The sequence below is a fragment of the Lagopus muta genome, chromosome 3, assembly GCF_023343835.1.
Source record: "Lagopus muta isolate bLagMut1 chromosome 3, bLagMut1 primary, whole genome shotgun sequence".
Lineage (NCBI taxonomy): Eukaryota > Metazoa > Chordata > Aves > Galliformes > Phasianidae > Lagopus > Lagopus muta.
The window spans coordinates 44,905,775-44,932,391 of record NC_064435.1 but is presented as its reverse complement, the minus strand read 5'-3'; the positions used below and the strand labels follow the sequence as shown (position 1 = coordinate 44,932,391).

Here is a 26,617-nt window from a genome sequence, read left to right as displayed (position 1 = left end):
ACAGCATCTGTGCTTCTGTCAGTTTTGCTAAGAAAAAAATCAAACGATAAAATATCCAAATATATGAAAACAAAGAGTATAATATGTTCCAAATCTCAAAAGGAATTGAATTAAATTTATAGTCACCTTCTTAGAGTAGAGCTAGCATTAACATTTTTAAGTAAGCTGAGAAAGGGAAAACCTAAAACTAGTAGAAGTAATAGTTCTACGCTCCTGGATATAGACCTAGTGCAGAGAGAAATGCTCTTGCTATCAAAATGTGTGCATCATCAGCTTTCTCTCTTCCCCTGGAATCTGCATAAACATGTGATGTGAACAAGGAAAAATGCACTTTTTCTGACTGATGAGAAATTGCATGCAATGAATCACTGTTTAAATAAGATAGTGTGAAAAGAAAATTGAAAACCAGGTATGTCTTCTGTGATTCCAGGCATTCATGGATTAGATTAAAACATCCATCTGTACCGAAATGTAACTGTAGTCAAGATTTCAGAGGAGCAGGAGAAAGCTGAGTTGTCAAATGGAACAAGTGTTTTTCTGGATTTGCAACTGTCTTGTGAATCTGCCCTGGCAAGGTTGGTTGAGAATGGGGGGAATCATTCTAGATGCGGCTTCTTCAGTCTTAGTTTGTGTTATTTAAGTAGTGATATGTTGTCTTTTCAGAGTTCTATGCAAAGTTTTTTGCTGCCTTGCAGTTTCGTCTTACGCTTTTGGGATGAAAAGCTGCTTCTAAGCACATAGCTATAGCTTTGTGTTTATTGGCTTTTTTTTGTGTGCTTGCTGCTTTAAGTGTGCTGTTTATTTTAACTCAAAAGAAAAATTTTAGGTTATATTGTATGCTGTATTTTGACTTCTTTAAACAAGCCAGGTAGTGAAAAGATTATTCTCTTGATACAGAGTTATTATACACCAGAAAATATTATAAGTGTGCATTGAATATATGGGATTCTCTAGATATTGGCTAGCCTGCAAGAAAATTCTCAGCTTTACGGAACTGTAGGAGTTGGAAGGGATAGGATCAATCTCCTCCCTGCTAGAGCAGATTCTCTGGAGTTCTGTGCAACCCTCTAAGAAAAAAAAAAGTTTAAATACTCTTATTGACTCTTATTTATTTACTGGGATGTAGTTATGTACTGGGATGTGTGAGCAACTACTGTGTGGGGCAATGGTAGTAGCTGCTGTTTCAGGTAAAAGGAGGTGATGTGCCAGCAAAAACAAGCAGCTCTGTAGCTGCTGTAAAGGATCTGCAGCAGTTGAGGCCAGGAATCCATCTGGCTTTTTGTAATTGTGACCCTGATGAAAGATCTGGATTTTCAGGCGTCCAGCCCTTGTAAGGACTGACAGGGAGGAAGGGAGGGCATTGGTAGCTGAGTGGCTTCCAAATGCAGAGTGCATGACACTGTGTTGTAGCATATGATTCTCTTTAGTGTACTTTTAATTGAAAGTAATATTTTAATAAAAAATACTTCTGTTTGTTAATTGTTAAATTGTTGGTCATTATTGCTGACAGGATGAGAGAAAGGTGGTAGGCTCGTTTGTGTTCTGTTGTGCTCTGTGGGCTTAGAAGGAAAAATAAACACTAAAGAAACAAAGCAGAAGAGTCTACTTTTTCAAAGAAATTTTCCTGTTTGGCTGTACCCAACTTTGATTAAATCCGTAAATTTGAATGTTTTTGGACAGGTCCTTGACAGAGGGACACCTTCATATGTGTGAATAGGCTTAGCTTTCAGTGGGGGACCACTGCCTTCCGTTTAAGGGGATGGCCTTGGTGTAGGTAGGCGAACTGACATTCAGGCTCCATTTTCTTGTATAGGCTTCCTCTAAACTGTGTCTTCACCTGTAAGTGTGCAGCTAAGTGTTCAGAAAGTCAAAATGTGTAGAAGCGGCTAATTCTAATAGTGGTGATGCATTTTTCAGACTGAAGAACTGTTTGAAGGGTGTTTACTGTTAAAGTAATTCCAGAAAGTCTGTATGGTGGTGGGGAGGAATGGCTTGTCTTTTTTTTTTTTTTTTTTTTTTTTTTTTTTTAAATCCCAAATTTCTTTTTACTCAAATGATGGATTGATTTGCAATTAGTCGTGTAAAGTTTTGATATGACTGTCTGGTCAAGTTTGTCACTTTACTTTAGGGGTTGTTTTCTGTCATAAAATGCAGAGTAAAACTGTTGTGGGCTTTTAATGCTTACTTCTTGAGCAGCTGTTCCTTGGAGTAAGAAACTAAATGTTACATTTGCTTATCAGTGTGGTCTAGTTATTTCTTCCACAGAAACAGCAAAGCCATAACATCCCTTAATTTCTAACACTGGATGTTTTTCTCCAACAGGAACTGTTCTTATCAGAAGCAGTAATGGTCAACTGATGCTAGTATCTCAACAAGCAATAGCACGAGCACAACCTCAACCACAAAATAACACAAGTGTACGAGTGTCTGTACCTAGCAGCACACCTGCAGTGAGAATATGTGCTGTACAGGTAAATTCCCTCACAGGTTTAATTTGTATGTTAACATGGTCATAGCAGGGTTTGCAAATAAGCTGTTAAGAGTTAACTAAGTATTTCATTGTTTTCTCAGCAGTGTGATTGGTGTGTTTTGTACATGAACATCACTGTGCCTATCTTTCTGTCTTTCAAACTGCTAATTGTTACATTTGGGGTTATACAAATTAAGGAATTCCTGTCTTACAAGAAAGATGTTCTGTATTTTTTCCTTTTTTTTTTTTTTTTTTTTTTTTTTAAACCAGCTGCTACCTAAATGGTTACTGCTAGTGTAACTGCAGCTTTTTGGTTTTCTGATGGGATACTTCTCTGGAGCAAAAGGAAACTGAGAACCTTTCGCTTCTTCCCTTGAAGGATGTTCCTTCTCATTCCCTAAACTCTGCTGGCTTTTTGCTTACATTTTTTACAATGGAAAGTAAGAGTTGATCCAAAAAAGAGGCATCTACTTAATACAACCAACATTATTATCCTTTAATCGTTTTATTTTGATTAGGATTAGTGGCTAACTGTCTCTGAATATGTTCTCACATAGAAAACCACTAGGCAGATAGCTTTGTTGGAAAGCGTTTCAAGCATACGGGTTGTATGAATGTTACTTGTCTTGTTATTTTATGAGTGGTTTATATCCAACAAGAACAAATCCTAACTTCAGGGTATGTTTTGTCACTGGCTTGTCTGACAACTGTTCTCTGCATGTGTATGAATACTGTTATTACTTTTCTTTTTTAAGAACTCTGGAACCCAGTTAATAAAGAAAGCAGTACCTACTCCTTTGAAACCCTTATCTCAAACAACAAATGCTGTGACTTCTACTGTTCAGTCACCTGCTGTTATGCAGGTAGGTGGCAAGATTCATTGTACAGTGGAAGAAGTGATGGAGAGAACTGAAGAAAACATAGATGCATTCTTGTTATTTCTAACTAATGTGGTTTTCACTAAGCTGATAACTTCTGCTCTTAATTTAATTATGCTTCTGCCAGCATGTGTCAGATCATCTTCCCTCACTGTAGTAGAAAGCACTCTCACAATAGCATTGAACAATGTGTAAAATAAATAGTCTAAAGAACCATTTTCAGTGCATTTGTGCTCTGTGACTGAGCTCCTCCAAGCTCCAGCTGAAGCTTTTCTGGGGAGTGGAGACTTCCTAATGCTTTTATGTTTGGGTTCCCTGATTACTTTGGGGTGTGGGGAGGAAGTATAGTTAAGAATGGTGCTGAAGGGAAAATGAGCTATCTGTACAGTCAGGTTTTTTTTTTTTCCTCAAGTTTGAGGTTTTGAGATTTTGTTTCCTTTTTCTCATTATAGGCTGAAGACCTCTGTTCTCCAAGTGAATTAAGTGAACTTAGTAGACAGATTGCAAAAATATGTAGATACACAATTACTGGAAATGTATTACTGTTTTTCTATTGTGTTTTTTGTCTTGTTTCTCATTAGCAGAGTGAAAAGATATAGGACTACTGCGATGAGACCATTGATACTTGTAGAATATGAGACACAGATCCAGTTGTTTCTCTGTTCCAGGGGACCACGGGTTTGGATATACGTGTGTGCACATGTGACAAAAAGAGAACTGCTTCTTTCTGTTCTGTTCTCCCTGTAGGCTGGGGGAGAAATCAGAGATTTTGTTTGTACTTGTCTTTTTTTTTTTTTTCTGTAGCCAAGCTGACTTGAGCAGTAGCAGTTGACCAAGCATTCAGAAAATGAGGAGAAAAAAAAAATCCAATCTGGATGTATGTTCTTGACCTTGAGTGTTTGAAAGATGGAGAGATAAGTTTGCTGACAGCAGTAACTAATAGTCTGACTTACAGATTTGTCCTCCTGCTGTTCTTCTGTATTAGTAACTGAAAACTACCCACAGCTCTGTCTGTGATGTTTTCTCTCTTCCTTCTCGCTATAGGTGGATAGTATTGGAATGGAAGGGGAAACCCAGAGACCTCTTCTAATACATTTTCTATTTCACTTAGAATTGGAAGCAATGTATGCTTTGTGTCTGTCAAGAATAACAGTGGATATTCCTGACCTATTTTTATTTTGGATTACTAGCTTGCAAACTGTGTGCTTGTGATCTCTACACAGGGGTCTTTGGAATGTAAAAGCAAAAGTCATCTGCTGTACTATCCTTACACTGCAGGGAAGAGATGGATGTAAAGATTTTTTTTTCCATTAGATGGGTGAAGCTGCATACATCTTCACCATTTAATGTGAATAAATGTTGATCATTCTGTTAACTAATTTCACTTACATTTGTGTTTAAAAAGGTTCTTCTGTACTTTCTTGGTTCATCTTTGATGTAATCAGTTCAACTTGTGATTTTTGTGAAGTGTTTAAAGAGGTAGACAGTATTTTTGGCAAGAAAGTTTGTAGAAACTTGAACACTTCTAATGAGCATACAACTTGATTTAGGCTGCAGGAGGGATGACTAGGAAAAGTTAATACTGCTGTTTTGTTTGGAATGGCTTTCTCAGAGCATGTTTTGCACAGTATTTGCAAAATACTCTGCACAAGTCCCTTTTATAATAGAGTAAATAAGTGCAGTATGGATACACGCTATCATAGGGCCACTTCAGTGTTAGCTCTGGGGCAGCCAAAAGGAAGAGGTCTGTCAAGGGAGCCTGTATGTAAGGTTGCACGAACTGCCTGTGGAAAGAAAGGAAAAGAGGCCTTGAGCCTGGCTTCCTTGGTTACAGGGTTGTTCAGAAGTTCTAAAAGAACTTGTTGGTCTTAGCCCTAGATGTTTTTTGAGGTCCAGAAGGGGAATGTTGGTGTATAAGCATGTCCTCACAAAAAGTGGGGAACATAAAAAGTTGAGATGAAATGATACTTGCCTTCATTTGTCTCTTATCCCGTTTGAAGTATAACCTAGTGTACACTGCAAAACTCCCTCTGGTTGCTGACTCGAGGACTGTTCTCCTCATCTACAAAAATATTTGTTTTTGTTCCTGAATGTTTGAGCTCAGAGGTTGTACAAAATACCTGCACTTTTTAATTTTTTTCCTTCTTCCCAGATGGAATAACATGGTTGCAAAGTATCTAATTAGCGTCATGCTGGGGCACTTTCATTTAGATGCAGAGCACTTCTCTTGAAATGACTTCAAAATGTGCAGGATTAATGCCATTTGTGTGTGTGTGTGTGTGTGTGTGTGTGTGTGACTGTTTCTCTGTTGCTCAAAGTGAGAATGAGAATTGTCAGTAGTGTAAAAAGGTTGAGGGCAGATGACAGAAGTTAATTCCCATATACTTGTCTTCCTGGGAAAAGGGTCCGGCAGACTTCCTGTTGTTTCCTCCCTCAGCTGATAAAATACTGTTCTGGACCTGATGTGTAAACACACTGGAATTTGCAAGAGAGCAGCTCCAGCAAACCTCATGTTTTCAGTTTTTAAAAGCCCAGGGCATTGCAGCTTGACAGTTCTGTACTTTGTCCCCTTCTGTCTTCCTCCCTTCCATCTGTTTGTGGGATTCTCATGCCCAGTTTGCCTCCCCGTGGTCTTAGAGCTGATGAGCTTCATCCTTGGAAGAGGCAGTGGTGGTGGCAAAGATCCTGCAGAGAGCTATTAAAGTGTTATCAATGGTGGGAGCCCAAGCTGGAAAGCTTTCTGGTAGCTGACTGCTTCTTTCATATCAAGCTTGGCAGCACTTTGTGGGGGAGCAGGATACACCCAGGAAAAAGAAAATTTAACAAAAGTGCCAGTGTTTTGCTCTAGCTTTAAGCATTTGCTCACTAATTTTCCCTGTCCTGAAATATTTAAAAACACGTTGATATTCTACACATGTTCTGTCCAGTTCTGATTTTTTAATTTCTTTTTTTTAATTGATGATGAGGTAAGTTGGGCTATTGCATTACCATCTTATGACTAACTGTCAATTAGCAGTGTGATTGCTAAACGAAGGTGATGTTTAAATGTATTAGGAGTCAGTGAAAGCAGCTGTGTTGGGCAGATCTGAAACATGAATTTGACCTACAAAACAGCCTTTCTTTTGAGACTTTTGGGGAAAGGCTGGAGGAAGAAACAGTACCTAACTGCAGGCTTCAAATGCTAAACTGAACCTTTGCTTGTTTCTGTATTCTATGGCTTCAATCTGTGGCTTTTTAGTAGGCAACTTGAGAAAATAAAAGGAGTGGGGGACAAAATCTTACTTGTGTTATGTTGTATTAGAAGAATGATGTGACTGGATGTTTTTTATTCTAATTAGATCTGAAATAGAAATACTCATGTTTAGTAGGTTTTCTTTGGCAACTAGTATTTTTTAGCCTAGTTTGCAAAGGAGAAAGGCATTTGTGTATTGTTTTTTCTAAGCCTTCACGACTCTTATTCTACTGGAGCTTCTGTTTCGTTGATAGATAAAGAGATTTGAAACTCATACATGAGTTTTGACAGGGTTTATGTCTTGATGAATTTGAGACAGTTTGACATTGGTCCCCATGAAGAAAAAACAGGAAGAACTACTTAGGTGCTTTTGTTCATCTGATTTTTGCTGGTGCATCCTTCCAAAATGGACACGACACTTTTCATCTGGTGCCTGTGTGATAGGAAACATAAGGAATATCACAAATGGGAAGAAAGGAATATAAAATAATTACCTAAAGTTGTATTTATCTTCAGAGTACTGTCACTTGGCTTAGTATTAAATTGATTAGTCTTAAACTACAGAAGCCTGGCAAAGTTTGAACTTTGGTTTTGAACTATGTGTTTCTTCACGACTACTTTTTCTTCTCCTTCACTTGAAGTTACAGACACTTTTTTTAATATTGGTAAGCTTTTGTCCTTCCCTACCACTCACAGACTTAAAAACAGGTTGGCTATGGAGGTTCTGTGACTTAGAGTATTAAATAATCTCTCAAAGGAAAAAAGAAAAAAAAAAAATTAAAAAAATCGAACTTCTGAAAATAAAGATAAGATTTGTTCATTTATGTTTTAAATAATAATCTTGAGTGAGGAGGAAGGGTGCTACATAATATGCTAGCAGAATATAGCGTGTGTTATTTGTGCTAGTCTTTGGTTTCAGAAGTGTTAAATTTTTCTTTTCAGCCAGCAGCTGCAGCAGCTAGTGTTACTGCAGTTACTGCTGTAAAGCCTTTGAGTACTGGAACACCTGTAAAACTTCCAGTTACAGGACCACCTGCACAATCCATCTCCCAAAAGGCAGTCTCTGTGAAAGCAGAGGGCACAACAGTAGCACAGACCAGCACTTCTACAGTAAGGAAAAAAAAAAAAGTTTTTAATTAAAAATTAACATTCTCTACATTCATCAGAGGTTGGAGAGCCAACTTGACATCTAACAGTCTTTATTTCCACCATAGGAGATGCTAGAGAATGTGAAGAAATGCAAGAATTTCCTTGCTACACTAATAAAATTGGCATCTAGTAGTGGACCTCAAGCCACTGAGATGGGGCAGAATGTGAAGAATCTGGTGCAAAATCTATTGGTGAGACTTTTTTTTTTTTTTAAAGCAAAGTCTGACATTTGTATATTGATCTTATATTGATCTTAATTTTGACTTCATTATTTTGTTTCTTCTCTTTCTACTTGTGTTGGTGTGTTGTTTTTTAAACAGCTCGAGTTGTGGTAGAGTACATCAGATCCTCCAAAATATTTCATTATAATGTGCATTTTAAATGGATTCCATACTGTAATTTCCCCTCTCATTCCAATTTCATTTTATGCACACAGGTAACTGTGACAACAGAAACAGTGTATTGTTTTTATGTAGTTTTTGGGTCTGAGCTAGACTACATTAATGTAGGTTTGAGTTCTCAATAGCAAGGGTTTTGCTGTGGTGATTGTAGTTCACTACTGAGTCTCTATTACTCCAGGACTGAACTGAGTTGCACACTGATGGTGAAGCTCCATTGAAATGAGTGTGAAATTACCCATGTCTTTAGACAGTGGGATGGAGAAAATAATGTGATGGCTTGCCAGCCTGTCTGCTTGCCTAACTAATATACTGAATATAGTATCGGAATGCAAGATAACATACCATAATACAATATAATCAGAATTGAAACTAATAAATCAAATATAATGAGAGAGAAAATGTGCGAAAGGTGGATAGGCCTCACCATAAAGCTGAGGTGAGATCCGCAGTCCAGTTGAGCAGCAGGGAGATGGGAGGAGAACTGACGAAGAGCAGATGAGAAAGAGCGCATCAGGTGACCTTGCCAGGAGTTGTATCTCCTCTCCCCTGGGGAATGTAGTTGTTGTTCTCTTCTGGGCAGGTATCTGGGAGTTGAGCATTAACAGTTAAAGTCCCAGTGCCCCACATGATGTTATGATGTGGAATACCGCAAACCAAAAACCATAAAACCATAACACCACTTTAGCAGAAGGATATGTGCTGGTAGAGGGAGATGGTTTTGCAAGTTGTACTGAAGGAATTTCTTAGTCTAGAAAGGCATAGTGTAGAAAGAGGTGTAATTTGAGAGAACAGATTGCTTTCAGATGCAGCCTTGCAAAAATCTTTGATTTCCCTTCTCCCACTGCCTTTTTCTTTGTCCCTGCTGGACTATACACTGCAATTCCATTGGAGCATGCTAGAATTAATCCTTGTTGTGCTTACAGTGCTTTTTATAAAGAACAGTAATTACCAGCCATTAATAAATTGTTTAACTGTGCATTTGTTTGCTTTTTGCAGTATTTTTAAAATGCTGTTTTTCTGTTATTCAGTATGTGTGTATGGTGTGAATGCAGAATAAATTAATGTTTCATATGCATAGGGGAAACACGTAAACAGCAGCTGTGAAGTAAAGTGGTCCTCAAGGCAGCATTTCATGGAGTGGGTGTCAAGAACCTTAATGTGCACTGAGATGTGCTGTACCAAATCCCTGCAATTGTATCAGTGGGACCTCAGTGACCTGTATCCACAGCCAGACAGGCAGCAGATCTAATGACAAGAATTGAGCTGCTTGAAGTTCTGTTCTTCTGTGAATACATGGTCCTTAAGCCCCCTGCTCTGACCACGTAGTTGTTCTGTGGGAGGATAGAGGCGAAAGGCATAACTTCTCTGCTGACTTCTCTGGTTTTTTAAGAGGGCCTCTCTGCCTTCTGTCTTCTGTACCTTTCTGAAGGAAGGAAAGATCTCACCTGGCAGGGTGAGCAGTAGCCACCAGTCTGAGGCTGCATGCCACTTCATCTGGGTTGCTGGGGCACTGAACTATAAGGGGGTCACAGGAGTCTGCTGCAGCTTCCTAACCTGAAGCCACTGAAATAGGTGTCTGTGGCAGGAAGAGTAAAGAGCATTGAAGAGACCGATTGAGAGGACTGTTACCCTAATGGTATGCAGAAGTGATGTTCTGATCTTTCTCTTTTTTCAGAAAGAAACATTAAGTATTACACTTTATTATGCTTTCGTGAGCATTAGACTGGAATCATTTTACAAAAGCTATGGAGCTGTCTTTTGTCTCCATTCTACATAAATTTTGATCCTCATGCTGATAAACTACCTTTATAGCAATAAGTACTCCTGATGGATTTTTGCATATTTCTGCATAAAAGATGTACTCAAAAGGATCAATGTTACTTATAAATTTGTTTCTTTTGATTCACTTTAGTGAATATTTGAACGGATATCCTCATGTGTATTAGCAGCTGCAGTGTCTGTGGGTAAACAAAGAAACTTAATTTTCTAATACTATATCTAGATTATAACATCAGTCTATCCTAAAATGCTTTCTTTAAACATACAGGTGGAAAGAAGTATTTGAGTACTGAAAGTGAACAACATCATGATAGTGTAAACTTTCGTGAACTGTTGATACACCTGAAAAAAAAAAAAAAGATTCATACCTTTGAATTACTGTTGTAATTATACTTTTCTCTTAGGAAGCAAAAATTGAACCAGAAGAATTTACAAAGAAACTGTATGTAGAGCTCAAGTCTTCTCCACAGCCCTATTTAGTTCCTTTTCTCAAGGTAAGTGTCTGATTGTGGATATAAAGTATTTAGTTGGAGGGGAGGGCGGAGGATCAGAAAATGTTTTAATTGCTTTCAAATTGTTATTTCCTCCAATCAGTTGAGGAAATGGTGCTTAGCCAAGCTAATGCTGTGTGACTGCTGTGCTTGGGCAGACAGAGGTTTTTGTGGGGGGATTTCAGAAGAGTTACCTTCAGCTGTATTCTCAGGTTGGAGAGTAATTACAGTTATTACTGGAGACGAATCTTTTGGAAGCTGATACATCTACAGTAGAACAGTTACACTAAGATGACCTTTTACTTGCTCAGCAAAGCTGTAGTTGCTTTGAATTCTAATACAGAAGAGCGGCAACAGAAGCTGTTTTGCAGTATTTAAGCTTAAAGAATCTGCATAACACTGGCATTCTGTTGTCTGCTGGCTTGTGTTTAATTGCAGACAGTTGTTTTGCTTTTTTTTTTAAAAAAAGTTCTCATTTCTCCAGAAAGTTTCTGACAGGGCTGCTGCAACTTAGAGAAAGTAATTGAGGATAATTATCTCCATTCAGGGAAATAATTGTATAAATAAGAAAATCCTTTCTTCTGTGTATGTGCCTACCATACTTTTTAATCATATGGTAGAATAGTTTATTGACAAAACAAAAAATGAAAGTCTTTATCATGTAACAATCACTAAATCCCAGCAAACTTGAGAAACTTCATTACATTTACTTAATTGCAATGTACAGTGTTCTTAGAACTGATAGATCTGTACTTCCTTGACATTCAGTATAGGCACAGTGGTGCATCAAGGAAGAATAGTTAAGTGGTGCTTTCTTAATATTTGACGGTTCATACAACAATGATCTTGCAATGTTGTTACTACTTTGGGTACATAGTGCTGATCTGTTCAGGTATGGGGTATTTCTGTTATAGTGGCAGCCTTCAAATGCTTTGATAGTAAGTTTGCTGGACTAGAAGACTACAGTATTCTAGTAGAAGCTGTAGAAGCTAGTAGAGCTGTTGGAAGAGATCCAGAAGAAAGCAATGAGGATGACTGGAAGGCTGGAGCAACCACTCCTAGGACAAAAGGCTGAGTGAGTTGGGTTTGTTCATTCTGGGAAGAGAAGGCTCCAGGGAGGTCTTCTGGCCTTCCAGTACTTAAAGAGAGCTTATTACAAGGAGAAGACTGACTTCTTACATAGGTAGATGGTGATAGGAAAAGGGGGATAGTTTTAAATTAAAAGAGAGGAGATTTAGATTAGATTGTTTACTCTGAGAGCAGAGAGGTGCTGGCGCAGCTGCCCATGTAAGCTGTGGTGCCCCATCCCTAGAGATGCTCAAGGCCAGTTGAATGGGGCCCTAAGGCAGCTGAGCTGCTGGGTGGCAGCCCTGCCCATGTTATGGGGTGGAACTGGATGGGCATTAAATCCCTTCCAACCTAAGTCAATCTATGATTCTCTGTTAGATTTAATAAAATTATTTGTCTTTTTTTTTTTTTTTTTTTTTTTTTACTCTGTCTAAATTCCTGGTGTTTCCTTATAAAAACTCAAGGGCAACTCAAAAGGCAATTCTCCCTTTATCCTATTTGCATTATTATGACATATTGTAGTTTTTCATGTTAACTTTCTAGAATAATATGTGCAACAATTGCAGCACAGAGTACTCTGTTACTTTTGGACAGCTTTATCCTGGCGTCAGAATGACCAGGCTGTGCATGCAGGGTCAGCACAACTAACAAAGCTTTTCTTTGAGCTCTGGTAGCTGCCAGGGCAAGTTTGGCTTGGTAAGTAATGTGTCTGCCTTCTGCAGGGCCCTGGCTAAGAATCCCTGCTGGACACTAGCTGTGTTCCCAGAGCAGTGTGGAGGAATCTCAGTATCACTGCAGAGCTCTAGCCTGCATCTGGCACAGCCAGAACTCAGCCTGGAGGTAGCAAGCTCCCTGGACCAGCTCATGGCTAAGAACCAGGGAGCTGGTGCATTGTATTTGCTAACACTTCTACGACCCTTTGAGTTCCTCAGATGTTCATTAGTTTACATGTAGCTTTGTCCTCATGTGTTGATGTAAATGCTTATCCTGAGTTAATAAGCTGTCCCACAGTGTGGGGAGCAGGTTGGTTTTGGTATAAGGACCTCAGGGCAGTTCCATGGGACTTAGATTGACGTGTGTAAGGCCTGGGCTGGTGTCACACAGAACTGCTGTGTGCTGTCAGGTACCACGTAGGCTTTTCTGCTTTCAGCTGTATCCACATCCCTGTAATCCTTAATTAGGTACCCTCTCCCAGTTGTACACTATGTTAACAGCAAAATACTGTGACTTCAGCATTGTTCAAGCACAATGGTTGAATTTAACTGATGTCATAGCATTACCCATCCCTTAAAGCATCTTGTACCCTGGTTGCTTTTTTTCTGACATACCTTAAGGCTATGTAGCACAGACCAGGCTTGCTTGGCACGTGCTGTGGGCAGCTGCTACGGGACTGAGTGCCAAATGGCAGCTGACTTCACAGGCACTTCTCTTCACTGCCGACCTTGTTTGGGGGAAACACTTGCGTCTCAAGTCTGGGAAGAGGTTTGATAAGGGTTGTTGCCAACTCATTTTAGCTAGTAAAGTGGAATTTTGGGGAAGGTTCTCTGTCCTTATCTTTTGAGCTGCGGCTTTCGATGCAGCTGTTGCATGTATTTTGTTTCACTGATTCCAACAGGTTGAAAAGAGCATTGACTTTGGCTGCAGTGCCATCTTGATGTTCATATCTGTGCTGGATGCTTTTCCTGAATAAACTGCATCAGGAACATTAGGAAAGTTAAGCAATCCTTTAAAAGATGAGGAAGCAAACATTAAAGATAGAAGTGCTGTAGAAAGCCCAGATGTACAAAGAATTTGCTCACTCAGTATATTAGCAAGACATCACGTTTCTGTTGTATGAAGCCCAGAGCAACAGTACTATGCTGGAGACATACAAACTTCAAAAATTGTCAAGGGAAAAAAGTTTTTGTGTGAATATGCTGGTAGCTGTAGAAATTATTTCCCCTGATTCTGAGCCATAACAGATTGTAAATAGTCAAGGAGAAAATCTATGGAGGGCATGAAGATTATTCTGTCCATTAACCTTCTCAAACATAGCTGTACTAAAAATGAGATGTTGCCAGGTATCTTTACTAATGTTCTCGAGCTGCAGAAAACTTAGCTGGCTTAAGCTATGCTGCTGCAGCTATTCAGACATTAGTAAAGTGGTATCCCCCCCTAGTGTAGATACAGCTGTATTGGTGTACAAGTGCTCGCATTGTCAGGACTTGCTTCTGATCTTATTGGATAATTTGTAGCTCTCTGTTGGAGAAGCTAAATGGAGTAAACACAGCTGTTATGATATAGCAGACTTTTTTTTTTTGGCAAAATGAAAAATGTTGAGATAGAATAGTTCAATTGGTCTTATTCTGGAGCATAAATTGCACACTGAAACATTCTAAACAGAAGAAACTTGGAAACAAATGTCTCCATAGATACTGTTTGCACCCAGATACTGAAGACACGGTGACTGTTGTCTTTATTCAACCTATGTTGGTGATTCTTAACTTATCTCCATCATTTCAAGAATACTTGTGTTTCTTCTGTGAATTCTAGCAAAATATTTTGTTTGGAATAATCAGATTATTTCCTGATGTTAAGAAATTAAATTGGAATGTGAGGAAGTGGGTTCAGTTGCTAATGTAATATTCGCTATTGTTGAAGACTCTTCTAGTGTTTTTCTGTTGTTTTTTTCTTTTTGTCTTCTAGAAAAGCATGCTTGCCTTACGGCAGCTAATGCCAAATGCTCAGAGTTTTATCCAGCAGTGTATGCAGCAGCCTGCTCCGACCCAAGAAGCCGTTTCAGCTTGTACTTCTGCACTAACTCCTTCCACAGCAGTGGTAACCTCACCTGTAGCAACCAATTCTCTTCCTGTTATAAAACCAGTGTCTGCCTCCACAACAGTCACAGCTGCTCCTGTTATAAAACCAGTCCTTTCCAGTGCATCAGTGACAGCCTCTCTGCAGGCTATGAAGCCTGTTCCTGCATCTGCAGTGGTGACAGCCTCTCTTCGTCCTGCACCTTCTGTCCTCACCACAACAATATCGAAATCAGGGCTCACTGCTATCCAAACTGTAAAGCCAGTCTTTACCTCTGCAGTAGCAACATCATCTCTCCAGTCTGTAAAGCCAGTGCTCGTCTCTACAGTGGCATCCTCAGCAGCAACCCCTCTCCAGCCTTTGAAACCTGTCATGGGCACCCCCATCAGTATTAAAATCTCACAGCCCAACTCCATCGTTGCACAGCCAGTGGCCACTCAGCAGGTGGTTAAAGTGAAACAGTTGGTAAGATTAATTTCCTCTATAACTGGGCTTCTTTTATTTGACTTTTAACATTTTGTCAATTTGCATCTTAGAAATGTTCTTTTGTCGTATGAAGCTAGCCTGTCATGAGTTAACCAGTTCTGAGATAGTTGTGGATGTTGTGCAGTTGTTGAAAAGGTCAATCTGGCCAGACTGTGAGGTCTACTGCAAGATGTACTGACCACTGTTCCACCAGACTGAGCATCCAGATTGAAACGTGAGAGAACATGTGTTTGGACTCCTGGTGTGCATGCAGCTGTGCTAGTGTTTGGTATATGAAAGAAAAGGCAGGAAATGCTTGTGTCAGAAAAAGAAATTGATGGTGGGATCCTTATGTTAATTACTATCAGATGCCCTGTGTGGGCTGTGCCTGTGTTGACCCCCAAGGATTCCAGTCTCCCTACCTTTATAGACACTGCACTTTTCAGAAATAGGTGACTTGATGATATGTAGCGATACACTAACTGAAAGGTATGAACTAGCTCAAGGAGCTTTTCAGAGGAGAATTCTGACCCCCACTTTTACTGAGATATGTTAGTCATAATGTCATCCAAAGTTTATTTTTTTCTATTAGGCCTCAATAGGTAACAAATTCCAGGAGGAATAGACGTGTTAAAACAATACTCCTGAAAACAACGCGTTAACATTTCTTCTTGGCATAGGTTAACTTCTTATGGATGTTAATGGTAAATATCAGAAAACGTGGATCCACTGGTATATGTCCAACAGAGCAACGTTGTGAAATAAGTTAGATTTTGAGATAATGAGGAGTCTGTTGTGTAAGTAGTTTACCTGCATGGAAAATTGGGAGAACAGTCATCTTTTGGCAGATAAATAACTTCTTCTATAGAACTTCCTTGTAAAAATGTGTTCCTTCAAACAAAGGGAAAATATGCTTCCTCTGAAGCTAAATTTGCTTACACCAGGTGTAGTAGTATAGTACTGTGTGAATTTCCATTGTAGTTTGTTTATTGTATATTCTTGATTTAATAGTATTCAGATTCACTGAAGTACTTTGTATTTGTTTTCTTCCTTTCCAAGTGTGTAAGGAAAATATAATATAGGAATTATTCTTAGTGAAGAGCTAATTCTACCAGGTTTTCACCTCTTCAGACTTAATGAAGAGCAAAATATTGAACTATATAGGGGAGGATCCTTTTTATGAGTGTTTTTAAAAAAAACTAAGCAGTAACAAACTTGGATAGTAGTAGCTAGAGCCAAATTGGAAAAAGAATTGGTACCTTTTCTTCAAGGACTAAATTTGAAATTCCAGCCAGAAGAAAATGAGAGCTGCTTAGGCTGTACAAAGGCTGGAGAACATTTGTTGGCTCCATGGTAAGGCATGTAATTCAGGGGAAAGATTGACCATCTGTACAACTAGATGAGGAAACGTAACTCTGCACTGGGGAGTTAAGATGCTTTGTGAATACAATTTTGTTGAACCCACGAAATGACTTCTGCCTCCTTCTGTACTGCAGCGTGGCATCCTTAATGAATTGCTTTTCTTTATTCTGTGTTATAAACATTGACTTAAATTATATAAAATATAGAGCATATTTTAATCTAGTTTAAGTAGATCCCAAGCATAGCAGTTAAAATAATTTCTCTTAAAAAATGGTGTTTAATTTTGGTCTTAGATGTAGCTGAAGGGTTTAGTTGACCACTGGCAGCTCAGCCATATCAGGATGCTGGTGTTTGTTCAGGCAGCCAGTAAGCACAAGGAGCAAGCTGGTGGAAGTGGCTGCATTTTCTAGGACTTCCCTGATGCTTTGTCTTTTAAAAGGAAGAGGGTCTGCCTGTTCCCACAAGAAAACAAATCAGGATCTTGCCTCCCTAAAGAGAAGGGTCCTGCTGCCAACTGAAAGGAAGCACATGCCAGCTGTGCAAATCTGTCCATGCAGTGCTGCCAGCAATTTTTTTTCCTTTCTGGCCCTCAGGGTTGTCTGATGCCATACATTCTCTCTGCATGTCCACTTCTAATTTGTCTTTCTTGTGCTCAAGGAATTTAAGGGAGCATCTTCTGTGCATTCATGTGCCAGTTCTATTGTAATGTCATTGATGCTTCAGATTTCAACACTGCAGTGATTTCGTATTAAAACTGTGATGGGAGTGATGCAGCATGCAGCTCTTTCTTTTCTGGAACATGATTATCACAGTTCTGTCTGTATGGTGGACTCTGAGGGATCTGCTCTTATGGGATGCTGTTGGAACTGGATTGAGTGTCTGTGCTGTCTTCCCAGCAGCTGCACACTCTGCAGGTTACCCTCCCTGTGACTTCTTTCCTTAATGTGAACTAATTTAAGTGCATTTGTTAGCAAAGATTTTTCACCTGAGAAATAAAGCGTGTCTTGCCATAGCATTGCTTTCTCTCAGTAAAACATGGTAAATCAAAGTTTGTTACCAGCTGCTGACTTCTAATAAAACTGCAACTTAAAGCATTAAGAACAAGAGCTTCGTGGTGCAGTCCCCGCAGCCACTGGTAAGGTGTGCTCACTTGCTACTGCTGGTGGCTGAAGCTCAGGTCTCTCTCAGGCAGCTGTTTCTGAGCTGTCAGCTGGGTGTTGAATTGCACTTTAAGTGTTGCTGCTCTTTATTCTGATGTCTCTGTCAATTTCCTTAAGGAATACTAACCTGAAGAAAAAAAGAGACAGTAACTCTTTTTCTTATAGATATCTCTTTCTGTAGAATTTTAGTTACTGGCATTAGATCCTTGTTGAAATTTCTAGAATTGTTACCCTTTGCTGGTTCCAAGGACTTTCAGCTTTTGCTAGCCTAGCGTCTAGAATGGCAGACAAAAGCAGCTTTACTGCCAGTGCATCCTTTCTAGTTTCAGGTTGATCTGGTCTCATCAGTCACTTGATATATTTTTCCAGTCTCCATCTAGGCTATTGATTTAACATCGCCCATCTGTTCTTTTGTCTGCCACACCTTAATCTTGAATACTTATGCTTCCTCCTGTGCTGTTTCAGTTTTTTGTATGCTGAAGATGAAGCACCATGCTCACTGACGGTAGGGAAGATCTCTAGGTGCCTGTCAGTATGGACGCTGGCAGATCCTGTGAGTAGTTTGTCCAAGCTGCTTGGTTGTTCAGTAATTATCTGAACATATAAATTGTGTTCTTAACGTTTTTGACTTCCAGCGTACAGAAGCTGGATCTTTTCAGAAAGATCAAATTGTGTCTTGGTTAAAAACAAATAGAAGCAAACATTAGTGTCTGTACTTGTTTGTGATGAAGTGCTCTGTGTGTGAGACTTTGTCCACAATCAGTGTCTGTATTCCTATGGTTGTTTCATCTGCATAAAAACGTAGAGAGAGATGCATCTTATGTTTTTTCCTCGAGAATGGTGTGTTCTTTGTCTAGTTTTTGAACACCACCTTCAGCTCAGTTGTTCTACATTACCACTGTTTTGTCAAATCATGATGCTATAAGCAGCATATTATAACTGGAGCTGTTGGGCAGTGTACCTTGACATCTTCAGATGCAGAGCAGATTTTCTTGTGAACATGTGGTTTTCTGGTGCTCATGATGTTTGCTGATTAAATTTGAAGTTAGTTGGCAGAAGGAGACAGTCTAATTTCTAAGTGCAATAAATGTCAATTCTTCACATTTAACTCTAAACTTGTATAGTTTATTTAAATACAAACACTGCTTGAGCATTCTTTAGTCTTTCTGAAATTAGACTTAAAAAGCAGAGAATGTGTTTTCTCAACCATTTTTCTGTTGACTTCTTGCCTCTAACCAGCTAGGATTCAATCTGAAAATGTTAGTAATTTTGGTAACTTTTAATCCTTGGTGAAAAGGTCTTTCTGCAATTTGTAATTAAGAGCTTTTGCAGAGGATATATCAAAAGCTGCAGTCCACGTTTCTGCTGGCTAGGAGCCTTGGAAATGAAGCTTTGGGGATATCACTGTTGCTTTCTTGCATTTTAATGGTTACCCCTGAAGAGGAAGAATTAGTATTTACAGGCTGTGCCTTTAGGTCTGTGTTGTGATGACATCCTGCTGTCAGGTTGTGTTTCTTTCAAGAGCCTCTTTAAACAACACTATCAGCCCTTCCCTTTTTACCCTTCAGCAGTGTACTTCTGTTTTTGCACAGAGGCAAACACCTCAGTACAGGTGTTGCTAGTTAGTACTTATGTTCCATCTAACTGGTGCATTTCATGTACTTTTGTTTAACACTTCAAAACTTGGCATCTCAATTTACAGTTGACCTTCCAGCTCCAAAAATGCATCAGTAACTTCATAGTCTGTACACTTCATTAAAGGAAAAGAATTTCATGCAAGGCTTCTGTTTGTTTTGGTGATTTTTATTTTTTGTGAAACTAGATGTGTGTGATACCTACTGTTTTGAGCTTGTTGGCAGGCAGTCTCAATATTCAATTGGTAGCCTGTTAAGAAAAACTTAGGAAAGGTTCTTAGCGTAGCAGACTGTAGAATTCAGTGAAATTTTCCTGATATAGCTACTGAGAGTAGGGATGAAATGCCTGTTAGAGCTTGCTGAATAAGCTTTAAGCTCGACACTAGTCATTAAGATTTTGTTTCTTGACTTGAAAGTTAAAAGTAATTTTTCTTTGAGCATGCTGTTTTTTATAAACTGAGAGCTAGGCATACATGCATGCCCTGCAGCACTTCTGACGGAATGAACATGTTGATACTATCTAGCTCTCTGTATATTTGTTTCACTCTTTTCACTCTTCATATTTGTTATCCCACTTGCAGGTAGTCCAACAACCACCAGGAACCATAGTAAAGCAAGTATCCACACTTCCACAGTCCTCAACACTGACTCTTCAGACACCTGTTGAGAAGAGAATGCCACTGAATACACTTGTTCAAACAAACCAATTTCCTGCTGGTATGGAGAAACTTTCGTAATGGAGAAGGGTGAACACTACTGAGGTGTAAAAATAAGCGTGGGCTGTTGGTAGATTGCGAAGTAAGAAGGTGTTGTATATTGGGGCATTCAGTTCTGTTTTAGGAATCCCGATAAGAAGCTCAGCACCATGTCCCGTTCTGTTGCCTCCATAGCAATTTAATTTTTAAAATACTGTAAGATCCTTGCAGTAAACTTTCTTTGAACTGTCATAATCTTGAGAATTGTGTCAAGAGACTTTTTCCTTCAGCAGATCCAGGTTGATGCATAACATAAGTTTTTGTCGCAGCCAACAAGTTTTCACTTAAACCTCTCACTAGTCAGAACAGAGGAGGGTGTTTGAGAGTGTAGGATTTTTGGCCTTACAGAATGTAGCACTTTAGAGTGTCTGGTTTCCTGGTTGTTACTGAGTCTGCAGTACCTTTGTTAGAAGTATGAACTGATTAAACAGCATTAAAAAGCATTTTGCTTTCTACTATGGCATGTTCTTTGTTTTGTTTTAGGCTCTGTTCTGAAACAAGTTACCCTGCCAGGAAATAAAATTCTGTCGCTTCAAGCGTCTCCTCTTCAGAAAACTAAAATAAAAGAGAATGGAACAACATCCTTCAGGTAAAAATAAACAATATAGTTTACTACAGGAAGGAACAAAAGAAACAGCACATATAGAAGAGGGAATAGAGCCCAGATAAAAGCAGCTTTCTTTAGAGACTTATGATTGGTGTTTTTATCTTATATTATAAATTGTCAAACAGGAATCTAAGAACTCAGACCTTGCAGTAGATCTTATTCCTAATATAGGATAACTGTCTCAGTAAGTTAGGTTTTTCGTTGTTATTTCAAGAGTGTAATTACCCAAACGGTGTACATCATTATGTATCAGTTTTTCATTTGTAGAGGAGACATTGATCTTGATCCTGTGAGTACTGCTAACTAAAGTTACCCTGTATTAAAAGCTCTCCGTAGTATTAAGTCAGATATAACTACTACTTCTTATGGACAGCCAGATAGCATTGAGCTGCAATTTGGACTGGCTAGCAACCTATTTAAAGCTGTGTGCTGTATTACATATCTTTTATTAACTCTTCATGCAAGCTTGTTCCTATATGTAGAGGTGGAACTCTTTGACTACACCTCTAATTGTGGCTTCTGGCATGTTCTCTAGGCTTTCAGATTTGAAGAATGCTTAAAGCTTCTAGTTCTAATAACTGATTAACTTTTAAAAAGGAGAAATGATACTTTTTTTGTAGCTCTAGAATCTAATGTTGAAATAGTAATAGGCTGCCATCATTATGCGTTATTAGCTTTAAGACTTTAAGGCGAACTTGAAGTTAGTCTTCCAGAAGTAAAAGCAGACATGACACCTTTGTGCTTTTGACCCATTGACTTCTCATTGTTTGAAAGCTATGGCTATGTGTATTCTGATGCATACCCAAACAAAAACAAATAAAAACAAACAAGCAAAAAAAACCCAGCTAACAAAACGCCTGATAAATATTTCAAAAAGCAAAACCCAATCCTCCCTGGGAATGAGATTTTTCTGTGCTCCTGCAGTAAAAATAAATTAACTTTCTAGGATGAAGAAGTTTGAACTGAGTTTCTTGAGGTTCTATCTTGTCAGGTTTTTAGAGTATTTAGAAAAAACTGTGCTTCTGCAATGTGATCCAAGATGGATTTCTGCTCTGCTGGACTATGAATTTGTAATTAGCTGAAGTACTTGACAACTCAGGTTTGAAATCTCTAGCTTATCCTACTCTTTTCTAATAGATTTCTCATCACTGAAGAATTTATCTCTTCAGATATCTTCTCGATTCTTGTACTCACCAATGCAACCAAGCAGGCCTGGCATCACATAGCATTATTCTAGCCTTGACAATAGACTTTCCCCATTGAGTCCTGAAGTGGTTTGCTCTCTTCTGTCATTTATTATTCCTAGCAAAGCTAATTTTCCTGGTTTATGATCCATCAGCCAGCTGATGAATGAGGTAGAGAACATGATGGCCCCCTTTCAGGTTTTGTGATGGGATTTGTTATGAACAGAGAGCATGTTTTCGTAACTGATGTGATACAGGAATTTCCTGTATTTTTGGTTGTGCCTGTTACAACCCCTTTTCCCCTCACTGAGCACCGACAAAAAGAGCCTGTCCCCATCCGCTTGAGACATGGCCATTAGGTGATAAAATCCCCTCTCTGTCTTCTCTAGGCTAAACAGTCCCATGTCTCTCAGTCTTTTCTCATAAGGGAGATACTCCTTAATCTTCTTTGAACCCACTGGACTCTCTCTAGAAGATCCCTGTCTTTCTTGAGCTGGGGAGATCAGAACTGGATGCAGTACTCCACAGTGTTTCTTTTTTGATTGCTAGAGATGAGAATGGGAAGGGGTGATTTTCTTGTTTCAATTTTGAAAAGTCTTCCTAGAAAAAGTAAGATTTCAGCTAACCTTGCACATCACTGAGAGTCAGTTGTCCTGCAGAATGCACTGTAAGGAGCGGTCTGGTTTAAAAGCAAACATCAAGAGTTTTATAAACTGTTCTACTTATCTGGTAAAGTATCCCAGACTCATAGAATGGCTTGGATTGTAGGGTGCTCAAGGATTAAGTTCCAACCCCCCGCTAGAGCCAAGGTTGCCAACTTCTAAGTAAAGTACTAGATCAGATTGCCCAAGGTCCCATCCAGCCTGACTTTAACTACCTCTGGGGATGGGGCGTTTATAAACTCCCTGGGCAACCTGTTCCAGCACCTCACCACTCTCAGTAAAAAAACAAAAACAAAAACCAACCAAAACACTTCCCCCTGACATCTCATCTAAATCTCCCTTGTGTTAATTTAAAACCATTCCCCTTTATCCTGTCACTGTCTACCCATGTAAAAAGTTGATTTCCTTCATATTTATGAATTTCCTTTAAATATTGCAGCCTATCTTCATAGGGGAGGTGCTCCAGCCCTTTGATCATCTTCATGGCCCTCCTATGGATGCTTTCCAAAAGCTCCTTATCTTTCCTTTGTTGGGGACCCCAGAGTTGGACATAGTGCTCCAACTGAGGCCTTGTGGGGACAGAGTGGAAGGGAACAATTGCCTCCCTCGCCCTTCTGGCCACCCATCTTCTGATAGAACCCAGGATACCGTTGGCCTTCCAGGCTGCAAACGCACACTGCTGACTCATTACATTTTTAATCAACTGGAACCCTAAGTCCTTCTCAGCAGGGTTACTCTCAAAGAGTTCTCCCAGTTTGTATACATATCTGGGATTAACTTGACCCAAGTGCAAAACCTTGCCCTTTGCTTTGTTGAACAACAAAGCTAGTATATACTGGAGCACCCTGGGGGGAAAAAAAAAAAAAAAGGTGCATATTCACCTCTTAAACTACTTGTGCCTTTCTTGCACCTGTTGTATGTGTTATTTTCAAAAATGGATACAGCTGATTTGAAAATTTAGATTGGGAAGTTCCAGAAATCAGAACTGCTAGTCAAGCAGGAGTGAGATAGCAGAGTGGAAAAATCTCAGCAGCCTCTTGTCCTGCCCATGGTGATCAGGAGTGCTGGTGAGTCTTGCTCTGCTGGAATTGTTCTGTCCCCTGTAGTTGTCTGTGGTAGTGCATGGAAGTTTGGGTTAAGTATATTTCAGTAGTTTTTACTTTTACTATTAAAAAAAAATGAGTAAATCATTGAGTAACTAGAAAATTGAATGTGAAGAAAATGAATGCGTTGTTCAAACACCAGAGGGTGCCACAGTCTCACTTTTCAGCCACTATAGCCAAATCTGTAACATAGGAAGTACATCTGCATTGCTTGAACATATTTCTCCAGTTGAGTATTCAATTTGAATGTCAAATATGACTCCATACAGAATAACATTGACAGCAGAGCATTCTGTTTTATTGTTTGTCCTGACAACTTTAATCACTGGAGATCTGTAACAGCTAGGAGAGTGTTTCTTGTTGACCTCTGGATGTGATATGAGCAAATGCAGAAAAGTATTAATGTCTGTGATAACGATAATGGACTTTGTAGAGGTTTTGCTGAAGATGAAAGCAAGTCAGCAGCTAACCAAACACCTCCATGTGTGTTCTAGAGTATTTTTCATTTATCACTTTACTGGAACGGTTTTAATAGTTCACTCTAAATACATGGTACCATGCCTAAAATGATTGAGTTTTGTTAAAATAACAAGATAAAATGAACACTAAAGAGTGCAGACTTCATTTGGCTTCTGAAACTTATGTTATTTGCTAGTGAGCACTATTGCTAGGGAAATTTTGTGGTGCATTCTTTGAGCTAAGTAAAATAAGTGCAGCGGTGTTTTTCTAAATGCAAAAGAATCTTTCATTAAAGCTAGTAACTTAATGCAGTCTTATGTCTGCAGTAAAGAAGTTAGAATTGGTCTTCAGAACCAGCATGGGTAGAGATGGCTACTTGTGCATGAGTTCTCATGCGTGTGCACTCATAAGAGAGATAATGATTGGAAATATAGAAAAAAAAATAGTTACTTGATAATGTGAGGTGAAACATAGAATTGTAGCTAGATGTATAGTTCAAAATGTTACTTGTTGCCTTCTTGAGTATTTGGAGTATGTAACCAGATTAAAAACTGAAATAGTATAATAGTTTACCTGTGCTACAAGCATCCTAATGTAGACTCCATAAACAAGGGTCCTTTTTTTAGTGTGATGAATCTGAGGCACAGGCCTGGTCAGGAAGCTATGTCTAGGTAAGACTTAATGTACGAAACTGATTTGAGAATCTGTTGGTCTCCTTTTCCCTAAGCAAATTATACAGAAGCTGTCTGGCATGCAAGTATACAAATGAAAGGCAGGAAGGGTAGGGGAAGGCTGGATTAATTTCCTTGCCTCCTCTTCATAATATTGTGGGAGAATTCTTACACCATAGAATGCCATTAAAGTCCGAAAAAGAAAAATCTATAATTTAAGGAAAAACAAATATCACTTTCTTGCATCTTTTGAGCATCACTAAAACCCAACCCATTTTCCAATAAATTCAATTTATACCTATTGCTAATCAGAAAGCATTCTCCAAGAGATCCCATTTCATCTAGGAATAGGAAGTTTCTGACCTGCTCCTGATTCAATAGTTATTTAGGCAATACAGTCCTTTCTGAAGGTGGACTTCATCAGAGAACACCTTTGCAAAGACTCCTTTTTCTCAAATCAAAAGATGTTCAAATGGAGTGTTTCCAACAGCTTATCTGAATTAATACTGCAGGCTTCTATTCTAAACCCTCGAAGCCAACATTACAGCCTTTGTCACTTTGTGAAGCAAAAAGGCTTTCTCTTTATGATCTAAAGCTTTCTGAAAATAACTTGAATTGTTTCATTGCAAAACTTCTCCAAAAATTTCACATACGAGATTTATTAAGTATTTTAGCTTACAAGATCGATCTTAAAGCTGAAACATGCAAACTATTTGCTTAATGTGAACTTTACCATGATGGCAGGGAGCTCTAGCTTTGTTAGTCCGAAGTTCCACAGTTGGATTTTTATTTTGAGCTTCAACAGAATCCAGCTTACAAGGGAATGCTGAGAACTAGATCTCTGCCACTGTTCTTCAGAAGTGTCTGCACGTGGTGTGGAGGATGCCACGTGCTGTACAATAGGGCTGATTCAGAGAGGAAGATCTGAGTTGATTGTACTGAGGCAAGAAGGGAACTCTGAAAAAAGAAGTAGAAATCAGCTTTGTGCCAATACACTTTTCCTGCTATCTTCAGTTTGTAGGACAGGCATATCTGTTAGAAAATTGCCTTGCTTATAGTTTAACAAATGTTCAACTTTATTCTACACTTGTTGCTATTCAGTGAATTGTGTTTTTATAACAAATTTCAATTTAACTTGTGACTTTAATAACTCCAAGAGGAACCTTGACTTCTGAATAATAAATACTGCTAATAAATACCACTGCTGTAAGATCAGTGGTGGAGATGGGGAATCTCATGGGAATTTTAAACCGTGGTTTACCTCAGCTCTTTGTTTACAAGGTTATTCAGAATTTAAGTTTCTTCTAAAGAATTTGCATACCTAGCAACTGAGACATTAGTCAAACTAACATTTGAGAAACTTGAATGAATTGTGAAGGCTTGTTGTGAGGCTTCTTTACCTAAACACTTCCACACCAAAAACCTGTAGTATAGAGGTAGCCTCCAAAATATGTGAACATACTTGTTGATAGAAGCACCCTTTTCTTTGTATCCATTCTGAATGAAGCATAAAATGTTGTGTTTCTCTTTAGAAGAGATGAAGATGACATAAATGATGTGACTTCCATGGCTGGAGTCAACATTAATGAAGAGAGCGCATGCATTCTGGCAACAAATTCAGAGCTCATTGGTACTGTGATCCGCTCTTGTGCAGATGAACCTTTTCTGTTTTCTGAAGCACTTCAGAAGAAGATTCTGAACATCGGTGAGAATAAAACATGTGATTAGTATGTGTTGATGTAGTGTGTCCTTGCCTCTTTCATTAGCCAGACTCTCGTCTTTGAAGGAGTCATAACTCTAAGATCTGTCAACTTCGTTCATGTGTTTCTACTGAATATATCGACCCCTTCTAGTAGAGAAATAATCTTCAATTTTTTTTTTTTTTATGTAGAAGATTGAAGTGCAATAGGAGAGAAGACAAACTGGTGCCACTTTTACTTATAAGAAGTTAGCTACTACTACTCTTACATTTAGTGGAGTATATAAAAAACATACAGATGTTAATTTCACATGCTGAAGTATGCTTTTCTATTCCTGCAGCTCCTAATTGGATACATTAAATTGACTTCTCTAAAAACATGTGCATTCCTTAGCCGGTTGGGGTTGTATATATTCTGCTGACCAAGGTTGCAGATCCTGCCCCTGTGGTTAGGAAGAAATTTCATGCTGCTGATAGAATCACAGAATTGCTCAGGTTGGAAGAGACCTCAAAGATCATCAGGTCCAACCTCAACCATACTAACCTAACTCTAACAACCCATCACTGAATCATGTGCCTGAGCACCACATCT

General features: G+C 38.9%; 1 protein-coding gene across 4 annotated transcripts in view; it reads left to right on the top strand.

The window, feature by feature from the left end:
• The window catches only part of TAF4B (TATA-box binding protein associated factor 4b), a 72,485-nt gene that overhangs the window by 12,754 nt on the left and 33,114 nt on the right, over nt 1-26,617 (top strand). For 3 of the 4 annotated variants that reach the window (XR_007376047.1, XM_048940283.1, XM_048940285.1), the window contains exons 2-10: nt 2,323-2,471; nt 3,226-3,333; nt 7,523-7,690; nt 7,795-7,920; nt 10,314-10,403; nt 14,154-14,729; nt 19,467-19,602; nt 20,124-20,229; nt 25,859-26,031. Coding sequence is in view for 3 of the 4 variants with exons in the window: in XM_048940283.1 (XP_048796240.1) it covers nt 2,323-2,471; nt 3,226-3,333; nt 7,523-7,690; nt 7,795-7,920; nt 10,314-10,403; nt 14,154-14,729; nt 19,467-19,602; nt 20,124-20,229; nt 25,859-26,031 (1,632 nt within the window). In the remaining variant the exon portion in view is untranslated. Of the gene's footprint in view, nt 1-430; nt 576-2,322; nt 2,472-3,225; nt 3,334-7,522; nt 7,691-7,794; nt 7,921-10,313; nt 10,404-14,153; nt 14,730-19,466; nt 19,603-20,123; nt 20,230-25,858; nt 26,032-26,617 lie in introns of all 4 variants that reach the window. The other variant, XM_048940284.1, reaches the window with a different exon arrangement.